Source organism: Aquarana catesbeiana, linkage group LG04 (genome assembly GCF_042186555.1).
Source record: "Aquarana catesbeiana isolate 2022-GZ linkage group LG04, ASM4218655v1, whole genome shotgun sequence".
NCBI classification, from domain to species: Eukaryota; Metazoa; Chordata; class Amphibia; order Anura; family Ranidae; genus Aquarana; species Aquarana catesbeiana.
Genome location: NC_133327.1, coordinates 480,464,856 through 480,482,815, shown reverse-complemented (window position 1 = coordinate 480,482,815; position 17,960 = coordinate 480,464,856). Strand labels below are relative to the sequence as shown.

At 42.0% G+C, this 17,960-nt stretch overlaps 1 protein-coding gene across 4 annotated transcripts in view; it reads right to left on the bottom strand.

The window, feature by feature from the left end:
* The window catches only part of MTR (5-methyltetrahydrofolate-homocysteine methyltransferase), a 1,497,716-nt gene that overhangs the window by 11,823 nt on the left and 1,467,933 nt on the right, over positions 1-17,960 (bottom strand). For 3 of the 4 annotated variants that reach the window (XM_073627629.1, XM_073627631.1, XM_073627632.1), the window contains one exon: positions 10,761-10,856. In XM_073627629.1, coding sequence (XP_073483730.1) covers positions 10,767-10,856 — 90 coding nt within the window. In that variant the 3' untranslated portion in view covers positions 10,761-10,766. Of the gene's footprint in view, positions 1-10,749; positions 10,857-17,960 lie in introns of all 4 variants that reach the window. The other variant, XM_073627630.1, reaches the window with a different exon arrangement.

The following is a 17,960-nucleotide window of genomic DNA, read 5'->3' as shown; positions in this document are numbered from 1 at the left end:
CCCAGCGTGAAGACATAAGGCTACAATGCCGGGTTCCCTTACCGGCAGCACCCGAAAGCTGATGGAAACATCAGCTGCAGTCCCGACATCGCTGGAATCCAGGACAGGTAAGTGTCCTATTATTAAAAGCCAGCAGCTGCAGTATGTTTAGCTGCTGGCTTTTAATTTTTGCATCGGTGGGCGGACCTCTGCTTTAAGAATCTTTAACTATCTTCGTTGTAAAGAAAAACAAGGAGGCCAGGAAGTGATGGATTTGGTCCCCAGAGTACACTGATCGCACTGGCTGGGTTTACAGAATGAGACAGGAGGATTTGAGGCAGTCTACAGCCACAGAAGATCTGTGGTAATTTCAGCCCAGCGAAGCTGGCCCCCCTACAATCAGCACAAATAAAAACTCAAGTGTGTTTCTTTAGTGCTACGTTTGTGCTGTTTTGTGCCGTAAAAATTTACATTTGTGCTGCTTTTATTTTTAAGATATTAGCAATTGTTTTTTCCAGACTATGACATCACCTAGCCCCCCTACAACGCCCAAATGACACAAAACTAGTCTCGTTGGTTAGTGCTACGTTTGTGCTGTTTTGTGCTGCTAAAAATTCCGTTCTATCTTTTATCGTTTTTGCGTTATTAATGATTTATTAAAGGTCACCAAAGGTCAGTCAGCCCCCCTACAACGCCCAAATGACATGAAACTGGTCTCGTTGGTTAGTGCTACGTTTGTGCTGGTTTGTGCTGCTAAAATTTTTATTTGTGCTGTTATGGTTTTTAAGTTATAACAGTTTATTTTTTTTTTCAAACCCCACTCACTTTGCCCACCCTACAATCAGCACAAATAAAAACTCAAGTGTGTTTCTTTAGTGCTAGATTTGTGCTGTTTTGTGCTGCTAAAATTTCCGTTCTACCTGTTATCGTTTTTGCGTTATTAATGATTTATTAAAGGTCACCAAAAGTCAGTCAGCCCCCCTACAACACCCAAATGACACAAAACTGGTCTCGTTGGTTAGTGCTACGTTTGTGCTGTTTTGTGCTGCTAAAAATTCTGTTCTATCTTTTATCGTTTTTGCGTTATTAATGATTTATTAAAGGTCACCAAAGGTCACTCAGCCCCCCTATAATGCCCAAATGACACAAAACTGGTCTCGTTGGTTAGTGCTACGTTTGTGCTGCTAAAATTTTTATTTATGCTGTTATGGTTTTTAAGTTATAACAGTTTTTTTTTTTTCAAACCCCACTCACTTTGCCCACCCTACAATCAGCACAAATAAAAACTCAAGTGTGCTGTTTTGTGCTGCTAAAATTTCTGTCCTACCTTTTATCGTTTTTGCGTTATTAATGATTTATTAAAGGTCACCAAAGGTCACTCAGCCCCCCTACTACACCCAAATGACACAAAACTGGTCTCGTTGGTTAGTGCCTCATTTGTGCTGGTTTGTGCTGCTAAAATTTGTATTTGTGCTGTTATGGTTTTTTAGTTATAACAGCTTGTTTTTATATTTGTGCTTTTTTGTGTCATAATAAAAATTTGTGCTGCTTTTTTTTTAAGATAATAGCAATTTGTTTTTTTCCAGATGATGACATCACCCTGCTCTCCTGTCACGTACCTGGTTAGTGAGCTCCTGGTTAGAAAGCAGCCATGGGAGCACAGTGAGGTATGAGTGCCTGTGATCAGTCCAGTAGACTGCGTGGTGGAAGCAGTCAGCAGGTGGATGTGGCGGGAGAACCAGCTGGTGGCAGATGAGCTGGCACTGAGCTTGGCTGGTGGCAGACTGTGGGTAAGCAGCTGGAAGCAGGAGACAGATGAGACCTTGCTGGGCTGAAGAGCTGTAGCAGGCTGGATGAGCAGGATGCAGGGTCAGATGAGCCGGGTCCATAATGGCCAGGCAGATCAGGCATAGACGGCACACAACAGGATAGTCGGGTCACAAACCAAGTCAGCAACAGGAGGTAGATCAGGCAAGAAGAGAAGGCAGAAGCAGAATCCGGAGACAAGCCAAGGTCAGGGCTGGTAGCAGTCAAACGGAGGTCAGGAGTAGGGATGAGCCGAACACCCCTCTGTTCGGTTCGCACCAGAACATGCGAACAGGAAAAAAGTTCGCTCGAACACGCGAACACCGTTAAAGTCTATGGGACACGAACATGAATAATCAAAAGTGCTAATTTTAAAGGCTTATATGCAAGTTATTGTCATAAAAAGTGTTTGGGGACCCGGGTCCTGCCCCAGGGGACATGGATCAATGCAAAAAAAGTTTTAAAAATGTCCGTTTTTTCAGGAGCAGTGATTTTAATAATGCTTAAAGTCAAACAATAAAAGTGTAATATCCCTTTAAATTTCGTACCTGGGGGATGTCTATAGTATGCCTGTAAAGGGGCGCATGTTTCCTGTGTTTAGAACAGTCTGACAGCAAAATGACGTTTCGAAGGAAAAAAAGCCATTTAAAACTACCCGCGGCTATTGCATTGCCGACAATACACATAGAAGTTCATTGATAAAAACAGCATGGGAATTCCCCACAGGGAAATCCCGAACCAAAATGAAAAAAAAAAAAATGATGTGGGAGTCCCCCTAAATTCCATACCAGGCCCTTTAGGTCTGGTATGGATATTAAGGGGAACCCCGGCCAAAATAAAAAATAAAAAATGACGTGGGGTTCCCCCTAAATTCCATACCAGACCATTCAGGTCTGGTATGGATTTTAAGGGGAACCCCGCGCCAAAAAAAAAAACAAAAACAAAGGCCGCAGGAAAAGAGGGGGGGACGAGAGTGCGGCCCCCCCCTCCTGAACCGTACCAGGCCACATGCCCTCAACATTGGGAGGGTGCTTTGGGGTAGCCCCCAAAACACCTTGTCCCCATGTTGATGAGGACAAGGGCCTCATCCCCACAACCCTGGCCGGTGGTTGTGGGGGTCTGCAGGCGGGGGGCTTATCGGAATCTGGAAGCCCCCTTTAACAAGGGGACCCCCAGATCCCGGCCCCCCCCTGTGTGAAATGGTAAGGGGGTACTTACCCCTGCCATTTCACTAAAAAACTGTCAAAAATGTTAAAAATGACAAGAGACAGTTTTTGACAATTCCTTTATTTAAATGATTCTTCTTTCTTCCTTCATCTTCTTCTGGTTCTTCCTCCAGCGTTCTCGTCCAGCATCTCCTCCGCGGCGTCTTCTATCTTCTTCTCCTCGGGCCGCTCCGCACCCATGGCATGAGGGGAGGCTCCCGCTCTTCTCTTCATCTTCTTCTTCATCCTCTTCTCTTCTTCCTTCTTCTCTTCTTCATTTTCTTCTCCGGGCCGCTCCGCACCCATGCTGTCATGAAGGGAGGCTCCCGCTGTGTGACGGCGTCTCTTCGTCTGACGGCTCTTAAATAACGGGGGGCGGGGCCCCCCGGTGACCCCACCCCCCTCTGACGCACGGTGACTTGACGGGACTTCCCTGTGACGTCACGGGGAATGCCACAGGGAAGTCCCGTCATGTCCCGTGCGTCAGAGGGGGCGGGGCCACCCAGTTATTTAAGAGCCGTCAGACGAAGAGACGCCGTCACAGAATGGAAAGTAAATAGGCACAAATCAACACAAACGTGGCACTAACCAACCAGCCCGTTTTCATTTTGTTTGGCTGCTGTAGGGGGTGTCAGGGAAGGCTTTCGCATAGCACAAATGATGTCTCCCTGTACATACATATGCGCATGCGCAGACTGGCAACTGGCTGGGCAGATGAGCGTGAGCCTGTCACCAATGCTGGCACCAGACAGACTATTTAAACAGGCTGCAATTTGGTGTGCCGCTTCTGTGTGCTCATTCCTGATTCCTGTGTTTGACCTCTGATCCTAACCCAGCTTGCTCCTGACCTCCGTTTGACTGCTACCTGCCCTGACCTTGGCTTGTCTCCGGATTCTGCTTCTGCCTTCTCTTCTTGCCTGATCTACCTCCTGTTGCTGACTTGGTTTGTGACCCGATTATCCTGTTGTGTGCCGTCTATGCCTGATCTGCCTGACCATTATGGATCCGGCTCATCTGACCCTGCATCCTGCTCATCCAGCCTGCTACAGCTCTTCAGCCCAGCAAGGTCTCATCTGTCTCCTGCTTCCAGCTGCTTACCCACAGTCTGCCACCAGCCAAGCTCAGTGCCAGCTCATCTGCCACCAGCTGGTTCTGCCGCCACATCCACCTGCTGACTGCTTCCACCACGCAGTCTACTGGACTGATCACAGGCACTCATACCTCACTGTGCTCCCATGGCTGCTTTCTAACCAGGAGCTCACTAACCAGGTATGTGACAGGAGAGCGGGGTGATGTCATCATCTGGAAAAAACAAATTGCTATTATCTTAAAAATAAAAGCAGCACAAATTTTTATTATTATGACACAAAAAAGCACAAATATAAAAACAAGCTGTTATAACTAAAAAACCATAACAGCACAAATAAAAATTTTAGCAGCACAAACCAGCACAAATGAGGCACTAACCAACGAGACCAGTTTTGTGTCATTTGGGTGTTGTAGGGGGGCTGACTGACTTTTGGTGACCTTTAATAAATCATTAATAACGCGAAAACGATAAAAGATAGAACGGAAATTTTAGCAGCACAAAAGAGCACAAACATAGCACTAACCAACGAGACCAGTTTTGTGTCATTTGGGTGTTGTAGGGGGGGCTGAGTGACCTTCGGTGACTTTTAATAAATCATTAATAACGCAAAAACGATAAAAGGTAGGACAGGAATTTTAGCAGCACAAAAGTAGCACTAAAGAAACACACTTGAGTTTTTATTTGTGCTGATTGTAGGGTGGGCAAAGTGAGTGGGGTTTGAAAAAAAAAAAACTGTTATAACTTAAAAACCATAACAGCACAAATAAAAATTTTAACAGCACAAACCAGCACAAACGTAGCACTAACCAACGAGACCAGTTTCGTGTCATTTGGGCGTTGTAGGGGGGCTGACTGACCTTTGGTGACCTTTAATAAATCATTAATAACGAGAAAACGATAAAAGATAGAACGGAAATTTTAGCAGTACAAAACAGCACAATCGTAGCACTAACCAACGAGACCAGTTTTGTGTCATTTGGGCATTATAGGGGGGCTGAGTGACCTTTGGTGACCTTTAATAAATCATTAATAACGCAAAAACGATAATAGATAGAACGGAAATGTTAGCAGCACAAAACAGCACAAACGTAGCACTAACCAACGAGACCAGTTTTGTGTCATTTGGGCGTTGTAGGGGGGCTGACTGGGACCTTTGGTGACCTTTAATAAATCATTAATAATGCAAAAATGATAAAAGGTAGAACGGAAATTTTAGCAGCACAAAACAGCACAAATGTAGCACTAAAGAAACACACTTGAGTTTTTATTTGTGCTGATTGTAGGGGGGCCAGCTTCGCTGAGCTGGTAATTTCTCCAAGATATTTGGAACAACCTAACTGCCACATTCCTTCCAAAATTGTGTGCAAGTGTATCTAGAAGAATTGATGCCGTTTTGAAGGCAAAAGTATGGTCACACGAAATATTGATTTGATTTAGAATCAATCAATTCTATTTCTGAAAGTATTCTTAATTTACAGCATTTTGTCACACATGCTAAAAGCTTTTGCACAGTACTGTATGTAATATACATTATATTATCATACCCTTTTTGACTGTGCTAGTTTAATCTCAAAGTATCTCAGAGTATAAATTCTGGAGTAACAAGCTGCTTTTCTTTCCACAAAGCACACCCAAGAAACGCAAAAGCAACTCAGAGGCAGTCTGTGCATCAAAGTATCTCAAAAGAATGATTGACAATGCTAGTTCACCTGAATCAGTGAGTCTATTTAATGTGAGGTGGTGAAGGTAGAGCCAAATACTGTATGTGGACAGCATTAAATGCTGTATTTAAGTGAACCATAAATAGCATTCAAAATATTGAAGCAAAAATGTCAGCTTGATAGCTAGACAACTTGAATTTCTAGATCAACAGGTTAACATTGGAACCCTTCAAGCTTTGAACTTTTGATATTCTCTACCAAGACAGGTTTAAATATAAGGATTGGTATAATGAAAAAATGAGTTTACATTATGTGTGGCACTATTGAGAAAATGTTGCTTAAACAGTAGCTTTTATAACATCTAATTTGAAATATCACCTTAGTGCTAGATTATTGAAGGCCAGACTATTTGACTATACAGTGGATATAAAACGTCTACACACCCCTGTTAAAAGGTCATGGTTTCTGTGATGTAAAATATTGAGACAAAGATAAATCATTTAAGAATGTTTTCCACCTTTAACCACTTCAGCCCCGGAAAGATTTACCCCCTTCGTGACCAGAGCATTTTTTGCGATTCGGCACTGCGTCGCTTTAGCTGACAATTGCGCGGTCATGGGACGTTGTACCCAAACAAAATTGATGTTGTTTTTTCCCACACATAGAGCTTTCTTTTGGTGGTATTTGATCACCTCTGCGGTTTTTATTTTTTGCGCTATAAACAAAAAAAGAGCAACAATTTTGAAAAAAAAGAGCAATATTTTTTACTTTTTGCTATAATAAATATCCCCCAAAAATATATATAAAAAAATGTTTTCCTCAGTTTAGGCCAATATGTATTCTTCTACATATTTTTGGTAAAAAAAAAAAAAAAAAAATCGCAATAAATGTATATTGATTGGTTTGCGCAAAAGTTATAGTGTCTACAAAATAGGGGATAGATTTATTTATAAATTTATTTTTATTATTCATTTTTTTTTTAATTAGTAATGGCGGCGATCTGCGATTTTTATTGGGACTGCAACATTATGGCGGACATATCGGACATTTTTGACACTATTTTGGGACCATTGTCATTTATGCAGCGATCAGTGCTATAAATAGCCACTGATTGCTGTATAAATGACACTGGCAGGGAAGGGGTTAAACACTAGGGGGCGATCAAGGGGTTAAGTGTGTCCTAGGGAGTGATTCTAACTGGGGGGGTGGTCTACCACTGACATGACAGCGATCAATGCTGCCGATGACAGGGAGCAGTAGATCCCTGTCATGTCACTAGGCAGAACAGGGAAATGCCTTGTTTACATAGGCATCTCCCCGTTCTGCCTCTCCATCTCACGATCGCGGGCCGCCAGCGAACATCGAGTTAGTTGGACCTGCGGGCACACTCCCGTGATGCGCGGTGGGTGCGCGCGCACCTGCAAGGCAGCAAATTTAAAGGGACATACAGGTATGTCCATTTGCCTGTACGAGCCATTCTGCCGACGTATATGTGTGTGCGGCGGTCAGCAACTGGTTAATGTGACCTAAAAATTGTACAACTCAATTGGGCAACAAACTGAAATCTTTTAGGCGGAGGGAAGAAAAAAAAAAATAACAATATGGTTGCATAAGTGTGCACACCCTTAAACAAATACACGATTAATACACTATTACTACTAATACACTACACTAAAGCACTATTTGATTTTATTACAGCACCCAGTCTTTTTGGGTATGAGTCTATCACCATGGCACATCTTGACTTGGCAATAATTGCACACTCTTCTTTGCAAAAACACTCCAAATCTGTCAGATTGCGAAGGGATCTCCTGTGCACAACCCTCTTCAGATCACCCCACAGATTTTCAATCAGGATTCCGGTCTGGGCAATTCCAAAACTTTAATCTTCTTCTGGTGAACCCTTTCCTTTGTTGATTTTGATGTATGCTTTGGGTCGTTGTCATGCTGAAAGATGAAGTTTTTCTTCATATTCAGCTTTTTATCAGAAGCCTGAAGATTCTGTGTCAATATTGACTGGTATTTGTAACTGTTCATAATTCCCTCTACCTTAACTAAGGAGCGCACATTTCACCCAGGACGTCTGTACACTTAAAAGAGAAGTATGGGGTTGGGGTTCATTCCAGTATCATACTTACCTAGGTGGATGCAGCATCAGTCCGATGCTGCATTTGTCCCCCCGCACCTCTACACTGAGAGCCGAGCGATCAAACACCTCCAATCGCTTGGTTCTGACAGCTCCCCAAGCAGAGAACTGTAGACTGTCAGTCACAGCTCCCTGCTCTGCCCCCTTCTCACTCACCGAGAGGCTGAGCCGGGTGTCGCTCCAGGGACCTGGCAGATCCTGACTTCCATTGTCAAGATGACGCAGACCCTGGACCGACTTCTTTGACATCAGCAGAGAGCAGACTTCAGCCCGCTCTCTGCTGAAAACAGGTGCAAAACAAGCTTTGGCTATACTTCTCCTCTATCCTTTCCTACAGTTCTTTAAAACAAAATTGAAGACCTGGAGTAATTTACCCCTGTCCCTAATAGGCAGAATAAACTTACTAAACTTACTTTGGACAGATCTGTACACGTGACGTTCTCTGAGGTGGCAACGTTTTGATGTGAGTGCAGGGATTATGCGGTTTATGATGGAACGTTAATGTTTTACATAGATCACTGCAATTGATCTGTCTAAATAAATACCACACCATATAGCTTTTATCATGTGGTGGTGGTACTCTGACTGACAGAGCAGCACAGTGTCCCCTAAAAGATTAAAAGTAGCAAGAGGTAGTGAATCCTGCGAATTGGAAGTCTGACGCCGGTTAACATCCATTCCCATTAAGCGAGTCAGTTGCATAATATGGCAGCATAATCTTTGTGGTGAGTGCACATTGCATATGGGTGGAGGTTAGTCTATACATGTGTTTGCACTAAATGATATCAATTTCCTCATGGGAATCCTTTCTTACTCCTTTTAAAAAGAACTCTTTAAATTATACACTATATGATGTTTATTGTTTTATGTCAAATCACTGGGGTATATCGTGGCTAAGAGAACACATTCTGGGATTGCACTGAGAGAATATCTCTGGTCAAGTCACTGATAAGTGTGATTACTGTGCTCTTGGTTGAGACAGTATTGAGTTCTGGTAAGTTGCCATCTTGCCATTTTCAGTTTGTGAAGATATCTTATTCTGGATATGTATGGACATTTAAATGAACTGTCACTTTTTTGGGGGATATTTACGGATATTTGTTTTAATGTATTTTTAACGCTGTATATTTTTGTTTTGATTTACTAAAAATGAAGTTGCTCCCCCCCCCCTTTTGTATCTTTTGCGCCACTCTCGGGTATGAATACCAAAATCTGTTTTCAAACTTTTCAATTCTCATGTCACCAGTTTCCTTTGGGGCTCTCGCCCCCCTTGGTTCCGGCTGTCTATGCTTCAGAGACCTTGGACTCAGGGTGAACTAGCCTGTCCGGATTTCTTTTATTTTCTAGTTGCATTGCTTTCTCATGCTCACAATTGGCTCATTTTGGATGACACAAATTCTGCGGTAGTCCTGGAGGCTGCTTGTGTGGGCTCCTTCGAAACATTGCTGAATGTTTTGTTCAGGGGTGTTAAAGTCCCACACCCTCTTACGACCTCCATGAAAACAGTAATCAGAGCATGGACTCATGTCACCCCTCTGATAGGGAACCACTCCAGATGGTACGCCCCAGATACTCCTTTATGGATAACCTCACACTACCAGAATTTTTTTTCTACCCCCGAGCCTTCCCTGGCTGCTGGTGGCATCAGTTACTTGGCCCATATATGTAAGAGTGGTGTACTACAGACATTTAACAATCTCAAGTGAAAGTTTGCACTACCTAGTTCCTACTCCTTCTGGTTCCTTCAGTTACGCAATGCTTATGTTGTACAATTTGGGAGCACTCCTCTGACCATACGCCAGTTTGACATGAAGTTGCTTCTCTGGCATGTTTCCCTTGTGAAGCCTTTGTCGACAATATACAAGGCCTTATGGCCTACTGCACACCATGGTTTTGATAGTTTACGATCCTTTTGGCTGGCTGGATGACGAGGATAGGGAGGACATATGGGACTATTCATTCTCTCAGCTGGTGTCTTTCAGGATCGACTAATCCAGTTTAAGATACTCAAGTTTCATTTCACGCCCCATAGGCTTCACAAAATTTATCCAGACTGCCTGCCCCACTGCTGGCATTGCTAAGAGGAATCTGCTAGGTACCTCCACATGATATGGTTGTGCCCTTCCCCACAAATGTTTTGGACAAGTGTCTTGCAGTTTATCACACACCTGACCACTATTTCTATACCCCAACAGGCGGATATCTGTATACTTGGGTTGGCAGAGGCTCTGGCTCTCACCAGAGTGGTTTGTACATTGTTAGGGTTGCCCTTGTTTTACGCACGAAAATCCATTATAGTGGAGCTCTCCATTAGTGGAGAGCTGCAACTGTTCCCACCCCAAATACTTGGGAGTCAACTCTGTTATTCCTCTTACAAAGAAACGTATATGAATACGGGATGTCCTAAAAAGTTTAACAAAGCTTTGGACATTTGGCTATGATGCCACCACTGTGGGTCAAGGTAATAGTGCGCATGCCCCCCACTCCTGTCCTAAACAGATAATTATGTGTGGTTTGGACCATGGTTTAGTCTGACAGGTTCACTGCCTCATGTATTCTGCCCAGATGCAGTACTATTATGTAGTATTGCGTATTCATGTACTGGGAAGTGAAGGGTGGCTGACAGTCCTGATGGTATGTTCCTCTCTTTTAGTTGTATATTATATGTGGATGGATGTTTACATACATGTTTTATGAGTAGCAAGCATGGGGTATTCTTAGGTAATTTGTTCTGTTTTTTTTCCTTCTTTCTGCTTTGTACCTATTCGAACCAGGGTATGCCCAGAGGCTTGGTTTTGTACTTTTGACATGACAAAATAATAAAAAGAATTTACAAAAAAATATATATATACACATACATACATATATATCACCTTGGTTTATTCATCAGGGTCATAACTGAGAATGGGACCAAGCCATTTTTCAACCTCTTCCAATGTCAAATTCTTTCTACGAGAATAATCTTCAACCTAGAACAGATCAAGAGTTCCTGAAGTTAATTTCTTAATTGTGTTTAAGACCCAACACGTTTATGAAAATAGCATTGAGAATCAACAACGCCCTAGTATCCAGTCACAGAACAGCTTTCATCGGGTAAATAGCTGGACTGATAATGAGTATTTTATGACTGGCTGTGAGAGCTACTTTACTGTGTACAATTAGATCCCACAAGTAATTTGCACAATCACCTTGAAATTTTGTACCAAATGGAACACAAATTTTTCTCACATATGATTTTATAAACAGCATCACTTCCTAAGTAAGAGCATTTGCTTAGTAGTAAACTATAAACACACGTTCTTAAGAGTCCTTTCACAATGCTCCGGTAAAAACTGTCTGTTTCAATTAATTTTATTTGATCAACTTCATTGTAATCACAAGTTATAGTTAGCAGTGTTTCACTTCTACAGGAAAGCCCACTATCGGCTCTAAATAATTACACCAGGGTCATGGCTGCGGCTGCAGCCACGATCCTGGTATCACTGCTTCCTGATGAGGTCTTATACAGTGGGGAAAATAATTATTTGATCCCCTGCTGATTTTGTAAGTTTGCCCACTTACAAAGAAGTGAAGGGTCTATAATTTTTATCATAGGTGTATTTGAAATGATAGAGACAGAATATGAACCAAAAATGCAGAAAAAACACGATGCAAATGTTATAAAATGAGTTGCAGTTCAGTGAGTAAAATAAGTACTTGATCCCGAAGCAAAACATGACTTAGTACTTGGTGGAGAAATCCTTGATGTCAAGTACAAAGGTAAGACATTTCTTATAGTTAGCGACCATTTTTGCACACATCTTCAGGAGGGATTTTGGTCCATTCTTCTTTACAGCTCTTCTGCAAATCTTTAAGGTTTCTTGGCTGTCGCTTGGCAACACAAAGTTTCAGCTCCCTCCATAAATGTTCTATAGGATTAAGGTCTGGAGACTGGAAAGGTCACTCCATGATCTTAAAGTGGATGTAAACCCTCACATATACCCAGTGAATTGAACAGCTTCAGATGATACACAGGGATGAAACAAATCTCCCTACATACGTTTTACATGTATATCTGCTGTCTTCATCTTTATATACTGTTTAGAAAGTCCACATCATGTTAGGAGATTTTCTCTTCCTGGTTACCACTGAAGTGAAGCCTGGGCATACAGCCAAGACAGCTGATTGGAGGAAATGCACACACCCCCTCGCTTTATAGGTAGAGACTTTCAGCTCTATCCCTTGAATCGTTCAGCACGCTGCTAATCTAGTTATAGCATCCACTTTAATGTGCTTCTTCTTGAGCCACTCATTTGTTGCCTTGGTGGCATGTGTTGGGTCATTGTCATGCTGAAAAACCCAACCATTCTCCATCTTCAGTGTTCTGGCTGAGGGAAGAAGGTTCTCATCCAAGATTTTACAATACACGGCCCCGTCCATTGGCCCCTCAATGCGCCAAAGTCGGCCTGTACCTTTAGCAGAGACACAGCTCCAAAGCATAATGTTTCCGCCTCTGTGCTGTACTGTAGAGATGTATTCTTAGGGTCATAGTCAGCGTTTTAGCGTTTTCTTCCTCCAAACATGGCGAGTCCCCCTCCTCAAGAAAGCACATGCACAGCCATGCCAATGAACATCTCAATGATTCAGAGAAGGATTGGGAGAAAGCGCTGTGGTCAGATGAGACGAAAATTAAGCTCTTTGGCATTAACTCGACTTGCCGTGTTTGGAGGTACAAAAATGCTGACTATGATCCTAAGAACACCATCCCTACAGTCAAGCACAGAGGTGGAAACATGATGCTTTGGGGCGGTTTCTCTGCTAAAGGTACAGGCCGACTTTAGCGCATGGAGGGGCCAATAGACAGGACCATGTATTGTAAAATCTTGGATGAGTGGATGGGTCTTCCAGCATGACAATGACCCAAAACATACCGCCAAGGCAACAAAGGAGTGGCTCAAGAAAATTAAGGTCATGGAGTGGCCTAGTCAGTCTCTAGACCTTAATCCTGTAGAAAATTTATGGAGGGAGCTGAAACTTTGAGCTGCCAAGAGACAGCCAATTCACCTTAAGGATTTAGAGAAGATCTGTAAAGAAGAGTGGACCAAAATGCCTCCTGAGATGTGTGAAAACCTGGTCACCAACTACAAGAAACGTCTTACCTCTGTGCTTGCCAACAAGGGTTTCTCCACCAAGTACAAAGTCATGTTTTGCTTGGGGATCAAATACTTATTTTACTCACTGAACTGCAACTTCATTTATAGCATTTGTTTTATGTGTTTTTTTCTGGATTTTTGGTTGATGTTCTGTGTCTATAACTTATATACAAATGGCGGATAGAAAGTAGTTATAAAGCATGCCTAGCAGGTGCACTTGCTAATGTAGAAAATAGTTTCTTTCTTTGGACCAGCTTGGCCCAAACAAACTAGTTAAAGGGACAGTAAGGCAGGCCATACAATATACATTTTTACCCATTCACTGTGCCGATTCCCCCATCCACACATTCGATGTGGAAGGGGGAATCACTCCTGTAGTACTATTGAGTTCTGCTAATGGCACTGATCATTAGGCAGACTGGTTGTACACAAATGGATTGATAGATAGCCCATACATGGATTGAAATTTGACCTGTTCCTGCTAAACCGAATCATGTATGGCCAGCTTAAACCTGGAGATCACCTTTAAAGGTGCCCTCACACATGCCCTCACAAAATGAACATTATTAGATCTTTAAAATGCATAATACTGTATACACTCCATCATCACCAAGAGAATGTCACAGAACAATAAATTGCACACTACATATAGCAATCAAGTCACAGTCGGTCATAGTTTTCCACATCATTTATCATTATATTCATATATTTATCTTGTGTACTTAAGGTATTGTCTATTGTCTTGTATACTGATGAAGTCGAAAGGCATTCATCAAGTGATAAGTAGACAAACATTAACATTGCTCAACTTACTTTCCATTTGTTCTCATATCCCATAACACTAAAAAAAAAAATGGTAAATACCTGTCCATCAGAATCTACATTGAGAAACCCAAATCACCAATTATACTTAAAATGACCACAAGGTGGCATAAAGAAAATATTCTATCATGAGCTCATATTTGTACTCAGTGGATATCTTAGCTCCTAATTGTCCCTGATTTCAAAAGACTGTCCCTGATCTGATTTCAAACTGAATTTATTTTACATACCTACACCAACAAAACAATAAACTGTGTTTTTAAGGAGCACCTGAAAAAACAAATGCATATAATATACAATATATAAACACCCAATGGAGAGCATACCACGTTATATACGCCGATGCTGGTGCACAAATGGACCAGTACAGATTCATAGCTATACAGAAGATATATGGCACCAATTGCTGGGAGGCAGTATTCACACCCCTCCAATACCAGTGGAAGTTATGATCAATAATATATGGGTCTTTAGCATTAAGCTACTACTCCAAGGAGGATACTACTAGCAACAAAAAAAAAACCTTTACAGACAAAGAGAAAAAGAATATAGTACAGGAAAAAATTAAAGAAAGAATAAAAAGTAATAAAAAGAAAAGCAGCCAGGAGTGGACAAATATTCCAAGCTTCACAGAAAGTTGGTTCTGGTCTTATAATGGTTCCGCAAGAAGATTTCGTATTTCAGTTGAGTCCCTAAATACTTTCCAAGATAGCCATATTTAATGGTATTGTTCATGTGTATCCAATTTGTGTGCCAAGAGCAACGCCATCCTCTCAATATAATACATATCTGTAACCCACTCAATCAAAGAGGGAACTTTGTGCTGACCGCCAATGGCATTTGTATAACTGATCTCGCTCCTGTCAACCAATTCTTAAAGTGGAAGTCCAGCCTAATACTTAACCACTTCCTTCCCCGCCTATAGTAATATGACGTCCGCAGATGGGATCTCCCATCCTGGGCAGGCGTTATATGACGTCCTCGGCTTTCCGGCGGTATAGGGGGCGCGCGTCACAGAGGAGCCAATGCTTATACCCAGTGGCCGCGATGACCTCCGGGCACCCACGATCGCTCCTGACAGAGCAGGAACATGGATCTGTGTGTGTAAACACACAGATCCACATCCTGTCAGGGGAGAGGTGACAGATCGTGTTTTCCTAGTATATAGGAACACTGAACAGACCCCTTCCCTAGTCAGTCCCATCTCAGTGAAATACAGTAATCAGTGCATATTTATAGCACTGATCGCTGTATATATGTCAATGGTCTCAAAATAGTGTCAAAAGTGTCTAATCTGCCCCCTGCAATGCCACAGTCAGGACAAAAATCACAGATCACCGCCATTACTAGTAAAAAAAAATGCCATAAATCAATAACCAATTTTATAGGCACTCTAACTTTTGCGCAAACCAATCAATATATGTGTATTGCGATTTTATTTACCAAAAATATATAGAATACATATTGGCCTAAACTGAGGGGGGGGGATATTTAACATAGCAAAAAGTAAAAGATACTGTTTATTTCAAAATTTTCGCTCTTTTTTTTGTTTATATTGCAAAAAATAAAAACCGCAGAGGTGATCAAATACCACCAAAAGAAAGTTCTATTTGTGGGGGAAAAAAATTGATAATGTTTGGGTACAGTGTTGCATAACCATGCAATTGTCATTTAAAATGTTACAGTGCTTGTCTTTTGCCATGTCCAAGTTAATTGACCTGAACGGAACCATATGACTGCTTTCTCCTAATGTTCAGGGTTGGGCTCTCCATCTAAACGTATTAAGGTGTTTACTGTAATTATTACAAGTCACTGGGCGCTGATATTGTAGCTCTTCAGGAAACACATTTTACTTCTTCCTTCGCTCCCCGCTATAAACATAAAGACTATCCCGTTTATTACTTTGCTAATGCCAGAGTGAAATAACGAGGGGTGGCGCTTTGCTTATTGCGACGACTCTCATTCACTGAATCTAAAATACTGATGGACCAGGAGGGAAGGTACTTAATGGTAAAGGGACACCTGGGGGGTAATTTAGTGACATTTCTGGTCTATTATGCCCCTAATACGAACCAGGTAGCGTTTTTCAACTCCTTGCTCCGATCTTTGGCACTGGAATTTGAGGGAGATGTGATCTTAGCTGGCAACTCTAATCTAGCATTAGACCATATACTGGACAAATCTCACTTGTCTCAAACTTCAGTCCCCTCCCAAACAAAGCCAAAAATTTGCTCAGCTGTTACATCATCATGACCTGGTTGATGTTTGGAGGGAGGCCAACCCTACCGCTCGAGACTATTCCCACTTTTCTAGGGCCCATAATCGTTATTCCCGTATAGATCATGTATTTCTCCTCTCGGGGCTATTGCCGAAATTGACCGCGGCTAAGATAGTGTCAACGCCTTGGTCTGACCATGACCCTGTGGTACTTATGTTTTCTAACTTAACGATCAAGTTAGCAAAATCCCACTAGAGGCTAAATGAGTCTATACTTCGTAACAAATCTTACTGCTTAGACATTATTACTCACCTTAAAGCTTACTTTGATATTAATAAAGCAGAAGATACCAATCCTGCCATTAATTGGGCAGTGCACAAAGCTTCAATACGAGGTTTCTTGATTCAGTTGGCATCCAGACTCAAAAAAGCTTGTGATGAAATGATCCTGCTAAAAACTAAGGAATATCAAACCCTAGCTACCCAACATAAACGTTCCCCACATCCAGACTTGTTGCTCATGCTTGAACAGGCCGGTACAGAACTCAATATTTGCCTCACTACGAAAGCGGAGAAATGTCTAAGTTGGACTAATCATACATTTTTTTACCTGGCTCGTTGCTGGCACATAAACTTACCCTGAAACACACACATACTGCTCTCCCAAAAATTAAGACTCTCGGGGCAATCACTCCCAAAACCCTCAAAAGCTTCTTTGTGAATTTCAATATTTCTATTCAAATCCATATACCTCAGCCCAGGGCCGCGTGTCTACTTATATCTGTGATTTCCTATATACTTTATCTCTACCATCTCTCACAGAATCTCATAGGGAACTTAAGGACCAACCCATAACATGTGAAGAAATATACAACACTGTTAAAATGTTTTCTGTACATAAATCGCCTGGCCCTGATGGCCTCCCCAATAATTATTATAAAAAGTTTTCTGAACAATTGGCTCCTCATATGGCTCTCTATTTCAACTCCTTGCGAGATGGTGGACAGGTACCTTTACAGGAAAATAGGGCTTACGTCAGTGTCATACCTAAACCAAATAAAGATTCCACTGATATCCTTAATTACCGCCCTATATCGTTGATTGTGATCTCAAAATTCTAACGTAACTCTTAGCTTTGCGTCTCTGTGCCTTTTTACCACAGTATATTCATAAAGACCAATCTGGCTTTATAAACCAACGCCAGACGCTAGACCAGATTCGCCGATCTATAACATTGATTTCTGCAGTTCATTCTAAATGGGATGCCCCTTGGTCTAGGGAACTGTTACTACTTTCATTGGACCTTCATAAGGCCTTTGATAGCTTGAACTGGGACTACTTATTTACCACTTTAGAAGCCTTCGGATTTGGATCTACCTTTATCTCATTACTAAAAACACTATATAGCAATCCGTCAGCCCAGGTCTCCATTCGGGGTTATAGATCACTTTTATTCCCTATTAGACGTGGGACAAGACAGGGCTGCCCACTTTCCCCATTACTCTTTGCATTAGCAATTGAACCCTTAGCTGTCGCAATTCAATCCCATCCTAAAATACATGGGGTACGTTGCGGACAACAGGAGCACAAATGTATTGTGTTTGCTGACGACGTCCTTAATGAATGTCACTAATCCTGAAGTCACTCTACCTACTCTGCTAACCCTGTTTCACCAATTTTCCCAGCTCTCAGGGCTCTCTTTAAATACTCAGAAAACTATGGCTCTTAATATTTCTTTGCCCCCTCAACGGAACGGAAATTACGAACTACATATAACTTTCAATGGGCATCAAACTCCCTTCCTTATCTAGGCATCCAACTGACATCTTTGATTAACACTCTGTAGCGGGCTAATTATCCTCCACTCTTTCGCCGACTCCGGGAAGATCTTCAATGATGGGC